The sequence below is a fragment of the Solanum dulcamara genome, chromosome 12 (genome assembly GCF_947179165.1).
Source record: "Solanum dulcamara chromosome 12, daSolDulc1.2, whole genome shotgun sequence".
Taxonomy (NCBI): domain Eukaryota; kingdom Viridiplantae; phylum Streptophyta; class Magnoliopsida; order Solanales; family Solanaceae; genus Solanum; species Solanum dulcamara.
Genome location: NC_077248.1, coordinates 56,217,418 through 56,226,579, shown reverse-complemented (window position 1 = coordinate 56,226,579; position 9,162 = coordinate 56,217,418). Strand labels below are relative to the sequence as shown.

At 31.6% G+C, this 9,162-nt stretch overlaps 1 protein-coding gene across 1 annotated transcript; it reads right to left on the bottom strand.

Annotated features, from left to right (window-relative positions):
• Positions 1-486: 486 nt before the first annotated feature.
• On the bottom strand, positions 487-4,227 carry LOC129877829 (protein NRT1/ PTR FAMILY 7.3-like). Its single transcript, XM_055953368.1, has 5 exons — positions 4,086-4,227; positions 2,720-2,846; positions 2,408-2,625; positions 1,748-2,310; positions 487-1,633 (listed from the first exon to the last, which is right to left on the bottom strand). Exons 1-5 carry the CDS (start codon positions 4,110-4,112, stop codon positions 760-762), a joined length of 1,809 nt encoding a protein of 602 aa, XP_055809343.1. The 5' UTR covers positions 4,113-4,227; the 3' UTR covers positions 487-759.
• Positions 4,228-9,162: the final 4,935 nt, after the last annotated feature.

Below are 9,162 nucleotides of genomic sequence, written 5' to 3'. Positions count from 1 at the left end.
CCAATGTTTCTAGCACTTTCCTTTGAACTCCATTGTACATCTTTCCAATTTCCGGGGTCTTACAGAATGTGTCGTAATTTCATAACACATCAGTAATCACCCCATTAGTGGGATCATTATTCTCCTTCATATGCGCCATTTCGGATGCTCCCAATGTTCCCACGGTGGTGGAGCATATTCTTCACACGTCCAGAAGGGGCTAAAATGTTGCCGTTGAGTGTAAAGTTGAGGATATCACTTGAAACTTAGAGAGAGAATTATTGGTTTATTAGTGAGTTGGCATATTATGTGGCATATATTGGGTTGATAGTATAACTAAGGATAATATTAAATATTTTTCAACAAGGCAAATATAACCCTTTTTCCCTATCAAAACACACTCCGTGAAGAATGAATTTTGTTCTATCAAGACACTTGATAGGTTGAACTTTTTATTGTTATTCTCGGTAAACGTTAATCCCCGATAAGATAAGGTATCGAGAAAAGGAAAAAAGAAGAAATAGTGTATAAAATAGCACAGCAAGAAGATTTACAAATGCAAAGAATTTGATAGTGCATACCACCCCAACGAGGCTCTACAAGCCATTTTCTTTATACATAAGAAGTATTGCCAACAAAACATGCATCTTGTGCTCAACTTAGAGAAGAGAAACAATGCACTTCTCTAGTCTCCTTGCAACTTATATACATATCTTTTCTAATCCTAAGTTTTCATTATTTAAAATAAATAATTGGAACGTAACATGAAATCTGTTGAGCCTACACTCTGAAATCACCCTGCTTCTCTCCATTTTGCTTTTCAATGCTTCTTTCTTCAAACTTAATGTACTTATACCACGTTGCACAAATGAGATAGACCAAAAAATCAGCTGATGTCAAAGCTGCTAACAGGAAATAGAATCTGTCTAAATGTCCCTTGTTGAGATTTCCAGGTATCCATCCAGGCATTTTATCAGTAGTTGAAATTTTCATGACAACAGAAACCAGTAAGCTGCTCACATAGTTTCCTAGTGAAATTGAAGTCATGCACAGTGCACTTCCAAAGCTTTTCAATCCATCAGGTGCTTGTCCATTAAAGAACTCCAATTGTCCAACATACATAAACACCTCAGATGCTCCGATTAGTACATATTGAGGAACTTGCCAGAAAATGCTTAATGAACTTGAATTCGAGCAGTGTGAGCAATCTTTGTCTGCCGATTCTAACCTGAAATGCTCAACAATTCCTGCAGCTACCATTGCCATTATAGCAATTATGAGGCCAACTCCCATCCTTTGAAGCTCTGTCAATCCTCTTGGAGAAGATTTCTTTAATCTGGCAACCAGGGGATCCAGAACTCGCCTGTAGATGAAAATGAATGATGCAACACTAAGGATGTCGAAACTAGACATGCTTGCTGGAGGAATATGGAATCCTGAGATAGTTGTTTTCATTGCAGCCCCTTGCTCCACAAATAAAGAGGCCATTTGAGTAAAGACAACTGAATAAAGTATTGTGCAGAGCCAAATTGGAAGTAGTCTCAATATGCATTTCACTTCTTCTACTTGAGACACTGCACAAAGACGCCACGGGTTGTTTGCTACTACTATTTCTCCATCCTTTGATGTTATTATAGCTGCTCTATCCAAGAATCTGAAGAAAAAAAACAATATAGCGAGCGTTACATATAGACAAAGTAATAATAATATGTGACCATAAAATTAGCTAATTATAATAAGGTTTGTAAAGTTGGTTAAAATAACATACTTGAATCCTTGTGTGTGGAGAATTCTTCTATTTCCATTAAGAGGAAGGTCTTGTCCATCACCTTTATATAGTTCATCTCCCCTTGAAGGTTGTTGAACATTCCATTTCTTAGTTGCAGCAACAACCACTTGACAAAATCTTGATAGAGGGTTGCCTGTAGGTTTGAAATGCCTATATCTAGGTGTCCCAATAAGAAACAAGACTAGTGCCAAAATGGCAGAGCCAGCTGATGCCCAAAAGCCTATTGTCCACATTCCTTTATCTTCAAAATATCCTAAGATGGTATTTGAGAACAAAGATCCAAGATTTAATGCCAAGTAAAAGTAGCTAAAAAAAGCCACTTTTGAGTGACTCTCTTGAGGGTGATCTTCATCAAATTGGTCTGCTCCAAATGTTGCAATAGTAGGCTGATACCCTCCGTTTCCAAGGGCAATCATGTAAATCGAGACGTAGAAGAGGGCAACACTAACAGTTGAGTGGGATCCACAAGGGGTCTCTTCATCTCCACAGCCATTAGGTTTGACTAAGAAAATGTATGAAGTCAATGAAAGTGAAACCAATCCCTGTGTAAATTAAAGTAGATCACAATTAATAGTAGTAATTTCAAAGCTATACATATATTTTGATTTGTGGATTAATGAGAGTGATATATGGACTTACAGCTACAAAAATGGCTTGGAAAATAGCACAAGTCTTGTATCTTCCCCAGTAGGAATCACTGAGGAAAGCTCCTAAGAGGGAGAAGATATAAACTGTCCCTGTCCACTTGCTCACATTGTTGGCTGCTTCAGCATTATCTTGACCCATAACTCTAGTCAAAAATAACACTAAATTCACCCCAACACCAAAAAATGCTAGTGTAGCCAGACCTTGATTCACTGAAATTTATAAAATGTGAAATTTAATCAATGATCCTAAATTGTTAACAGGAAAAAAATATTGACTACTAATGGTAAATCTAAGTAGACTTACCAAGTAAGAGAACACCAGCAAACCACCTTCCAGTCCTCACACGCATGGCAGGTTCACCATGCTTATCCACACTTCCATCAAACGTGTATTCGGCTTTTTCAATCTCCGTCTTCTTCTCCCTCTGATACTGTAAAAATACATAGCGGGAGAACATATGTTAATCATTACTCTTCACCACAATACTCCTTCCGTCTCAGTTTATATGTAACACAGTTCTAAGTAAAAGAGTCAAATTACTTAATTTTTTTATGCCATTTTGAACGTGGATAATTTTTTCAAGTTGTATCAAATAAGATATATGAAAATCACAAGAAACGTATTATAAGTTGGTAATTTGAAATATTTTAAATGGTGTTGGTAATCTTTTGTGACTTCTCAATTAGTAATAATCTCATATAAAATGAAAAATAGGGAGTAATTTTTTACCGAGGCGTTGAACAACTTAAGCAACGCGTATTATTGTAATTACGTAGCATGTTTTTGCAATGGATTTATTTTCTTACAACATCAGAAAACCACAACTATTCAAAGTAAAACATAGAAACAAAAGATTAATTTACGTAAAGGACGGACAATTGAAAATTAATTCTCTTTATTTAATCTACTTATTAATTAGCACAACCACCTTATGCTTAAACGTATAACTTTGTGTTCAATTTTATTTATCCTTAATGCCATGGACATTAAAAAAATCCCAGATGTTGTATACATCGGATGGCGTAGTGTCTACAACGTTAAAAGTTACAATAATGTTTTTATCTGAAAAAGGTGAAGAAAACTAAAAGTCTAAAAAGCAACGAGCAACAGAGATACGTAGTAATTATTGTTGAGATGGTCTTTTTTCACTATATTACGTGACGTGTTTGAGTTCTCCTCTATATATAAGTTTGTGTATACGTATATAAGTACTCTACATGATATGATCAAATTACTAACATAGTCTTATTGTTGCAAACTTTCGATGAACTACATTTCCAGTAACTATATATATATATATATTCTGTAAAAGCCTACACGGAAAGAATTTGGAAATTAAAGAAAACGAACTCATACAACTCTTGGTGCAATGATTGAAGATAATAGAACGGTTACAATAATATTTACAGTATTACTATTATTTAACTCATGCACAACTCTTTTTATATACCTTTGGTATTAATGTACACATGCAGAAAATAAGCTAGCATGTTTAATATACTACTCGTAATTAATGGAAATTTAGTGTTTTAATCATCTTATTAGAAGCCATAATCATAATCATATTCATATATATATGTATATATATATACACTTGCAATCTTGCATGCCAATGATATTCATCTCATTAAAAGGAAAAATAAATAAAGAATAGGAAAAATGTGCAAACCATCTTGTCAATGTTTAAGCAAGCCATTTGGTTCTTTGTACCAGATAGAAAAGTTGAAGTTTAATGGAGAAAAATGTGAGAGGAAATTTAGTTTCCTCAAAATGTGATGTTTAGAGGTGGGAGGAGAAGATTTTATTTTGAAGCTATGGAAGAAATTATGTTTGAAGAGAAGAGGGGAAATGGTAAAGTATTTATAGAGTGTAGTTATGGACAGCTAATGTAACTTGAGAAAAGATTTTATGTAAAATGAAAAGTCCATTAAAGAAAAGGACGGAATATGGTGACAAAGCATTGTGTTGGAAGAAAAAATAACTTTTTTAGGGATGAATTGAAGGAGCAAAGAAGCGTGTTTTGGTTGGATACATAAAAATGATGTCTCTCTCACGACATTAAAGAGTTTAGTTTAAGCTGTCTTTTATTGTGATTAAGCTGTATTGATGCTGACACATTTCAAATTTTATTTTATTTTATTCATGAAAATGTGGCAAGTTTTGCAAGTGTGCAAGTAGATAAATTTTACTTCTCATTCGTTTTAATTTATTTGTCTGATTTTGACTTATGATGATGTTTAAAAAAATAGAGAATACTTTTAAAATTTATTGTCTTAAACTAAAGATATCCCATAGAATATACCAAAATACCAAAAGTGATATCTTAAACATGTCATGTGTAAAATTAGAATAAAAAATTATCAAAAAATATTTTTGTAAATAAATTTAAAGAGTTGTAAGACAAATAAATTAAAATAGAGTGAATATTTACTCTTTCTATCTACTCCAACCTTTATATTCTTTCAATTTTCTTTTTATGTTATTCTCTTTTCTTGTTAGCTTATAATTTGAAAAAAAAATTACACATTTATATACTTCAAAACATTTTAACTATAAACTTCTTAGTTCACTCTTGATAAAATAACTATTCATAGTCACATGAATATTCATAATTTTTTATTTAGATTATATATTTCAAAATTCTTTCTTTTTTCTTAAAAAGTAATCCAATCAATTACATCAAATAAAATGGAACAAGGGGATTATATATCTGTTTACCACTTATGATTTATTTGAACTAAATTAAGTCAAATAAAGATAGCTAAACTATTATTTTTCCACAAAATCATCCTCATAAACCTTAATGCGGCATCTTGCAAAATATGATGGTAGTAGATGAGCGGTTCCTAGCTAGGTTAGGTGGCTTTTTTCATGTGTAATGATCATTTAAGATGTTACCTAGCCATATATAAAATTTGTTAATATTAGGCTTCTAATTCCAAAAAAGCAAAGAACGTCAGGTGATTAGTTCTTTCCATAATTTGCTTCGTGCACAAAGTTAATTAGCGCTACTTAGTGATATTTGTATGGGTGCAGAAACAGGGGTAGATATTCGATGAAAAGTTAGGAGTGCAAATATGTGTGTTCTTATAAGCAGTTCTTTTTTTATTAAGAACCAAAAAGATTTGTGCCAAAATAACATATATCAAAAAAAAAAAATCCTTGAACATGTAATAGAGTTGTGATCATGAGAATTTTTTTCAATAATCATTAGAGAATTTGAGTGGCTAAAATTCTTCTTAGGCTGTTTTGATAAGTAAAGTTTTTGATATCCTTGGAATGTTTGGTCTAATAAAGCTACGGAATGATATACTTTGGATTCCAACATACTATACTGGCATGAGACTATCTCAGAGTATTATTCCTTTTTAATTAAAATTAATTTATCAGGTGCGTTTAGAGATCTGGACATTAATATATAGAATCAAAACAGGGGAGAGAGAATAAATAAATGTTTCTTTATATGTCTAATTTCTTGGTAAGTATATGGTGATTGTACGATATTCTTTTGTCTATAGATCCTATTGAAATGACATTGAACATGGCAAGCCATTTTGTGTCATAATTAAGGCGGAATTCATCGATAACCTTTTAAAATTGTCATTAATTTTTATTTAGATATTTTAACTAATTTTTATTCATTTTAAATAATTCCTAAGATCTCAATATGTCATTTAAAGCAAATTCAATTAAGGTGAGACAACAAAAGATGGAGTTCATTAATTTTTCATAATAATAATAATATTAATATGCAAGTAATGATTGATCAATTAGCTTTAGCTGCCTTCAACCAATGTGGAAATTTCATAGAAATTGGAGAAACACGTGATTACTTACATAGCCGTCTTATTGGGCACGTCAAATGTTTCAAGGCTGCTCTATTGTCAATGTCACTCGACTTATCTAGCGGTCACAACATAATTTCCTCTTTCAACCTACTTTATTTTATCATTCTCATCAGTAACTTCTCTTATTGGATTTTTTTTGGACACAAATTCAAATGAGTAAACTCTGTGGACTGTAGTCATTCGATATCACATGCTTATAATGAATAAATAATAAGAATAATTTTTTGATTATTTTATTATAGTAGGTAAAATATAATGACTTTAATATAATAAAAAGTATTTTTTAAAAAATTATTATTATTATTATTAAGTTTAATAATTGCACATAAAATTAAACCAATGATAAAAGGGGGTGGGGTGGGGGTGGAGTAGGGGTAAACATCCACCGATTCTAACTGATTTTATGTATTATTAATTTGATTTTATTGGTTTTTGATTGTTAACCATTTGATTTTCGATTTAGAAAATAAAAAAATGTTCATATACACAATGTTCATATACACATTGCTCATAAAATAGAAATAATAGCAAGAATAGAAGTGCACGAGAAATTAATCAAATTTAAAATTAAAAATAGAAGATAATATTAGTTTGTGTCAAGATCGAAGAGATAAGGTGTTGCAATAGAGAGCCAGAGAGGCTAGTTTATTTTGTCTATGATCGAAACTAAAGACTAAAGAGAATCAATTTCAAAAATAAAAATAAAAATAAGACGGCTGGCTCCATTTATTAACCACTTGGATTATGGGAAGAAAGGGTACTGGAGGAAGCAAAAGCTAAAGAAGCAACAAAGAAGATTGATTATCCTTGGTTTTTTCCTTATATTTGGTTAGACTTGGAATTCTCTGCATTATTAATTTATTTCTCACCTACCAAACACACCGACATCAAGGAAGATAAGGAGGAGTTTGTCCATGGATTTTTTAATCTATTTTTCAAGAGTTGAATTCCAAAAAATATATTTGAGCATAAATTTTAATTTTAAATTTAATTTTGTAATTTTTAAGAATTTGAAAATAATAAAAAAGATATTTTTATTTTTCACTCCAAATTATTCATAAAAAGTCAAAAATAATTTTTGAAATTCGCTTTATATCATGGATATATACCACACATTTTAAAATTTGTTTTATATTACTGATACAACAATTCGTTTTGTATCAGTAATACAACAATCCGTGATGTATCAATTAATCAACAGATACAAAGTGAATTGAAGGAATTGGTTTTAAACTCTCACAATTATACAACATATACAACAATTCATTTTAAACTCTCACTATGCTTAATAAATACAATGTATGAATTTGTCCGGTTAGGTAATTATCTCTTCACATTACACTTTCATTTAGTTCCCAACTTGTAGTGATAAATGAATGGGTTGGGTCAAATTTGGATGAATTGAAAATGGATCAACATAAAATGAATAATAATCCAAACCGCTCATATTTCATATGGGGTAAAAATAAGTTAAATCGAAGGAATTGTTTTTAAACTCTCACAATTATACAACATATACAACAATTCATTTTAAACTCTCACTATATTTAATAAATACAATGTATGAATTTGTCTGGTTAGGTAATATCTTTTGGCATTACACTTTCATTTAGTTCCCAACTTATAACTTATAGTGGTAAATGGATTGATTGAATTAAATTTGGATGGATTAAAAATGAATCAACATAAAATGAATAATAACTCAACCCGCTCATATTTTATATGAGTAAAAATAGGTTGGATAAACTACATGTTGACCCATATTTTCCCTCCTCAAATCTATACTCCAGGCGTGGCCGACACTCGAAAACCATTGTGGATCCCAAGGTTCTTCTGAGTTGCAAGCACTCAAAGAAGAAAATGTTAGCCTTGCAGCACAAATCATCAGTCTCAAAGACAAACCGCTTCTACATTATGAAAGTCGTGTTGATCAGATGTCTCTTATCCTTAAAACCCTCACCAAAAAATCCCCCATCCACCTAGTTTTATCCTTTTTTTGTCACTTCCCTCTCTTGAACTGATCACAATGGTTTACTTTTCAGTTAATTTGTAATGTTTTGAATATTGTCCTTTAGTTGTGATAAATGAATACTTTGTTTCTCCTTATTGGCTTGTGTTTGTGTTGTCCTTTGTGGCTATGATTTTTCTATGTTAATACATGCTTGGATTTTAGTTAACTGATTTTCTTTTTTATGATGTCAAAAAGGGGAATATTGTAAGCTGATGATAGGATAAGGAGAGTTTGAATAAAGGGGGAAATTCATTTCTAATTTTTGTTACCTGGATATTGGTGAAAGGGGGAATAATTGAATAAAAGATCTGCTTCTGATTCAGGTGGTAAAGGGAGAATGTTGGAAAGGAATTTGCCATCATCAAAAAGGGGGAAATTGTTAATGTTCAGTGTTAGTTGGTTTTGATGATTTAACAAACTCAGGGAATGGGTAAAGGACCTGGTCCCTTTGAGAAAACTTTGCTGATAATGACAGCAAACAAATAGTACAAAATAGATCCTGTCAAGTCTGTAGGTCTGTGCGTACGCAACCGAGTTTCTTTGTAGAGGCCAGTTGTCTAACCAATACAAATCGTCCTTTATATATACATTCTTCACAACCATTCTAACTTGGCCTTTTGGAATCATTGAAAAAGAAAAAAACATTCAAGATCACGCTCTCAAGAATTTAAAATTTGCTCTTGAAGAAGACCAAGGACCTGATAGAGTTATCAGTCATTTTGTTCTTGTTTTAGAGTTGTAATTTCTTTGCTTTAATCTTGTAAGGTCTATTCCTAATCTATAAAGGAAATTAGATATGTACATTGGTGGTGGTGTTCATCTTGTCAAAATAATTAGAGTTAATTATGAAGACTACTTGAAATCTAAGTCAGCTAGGAGTCTAGTGA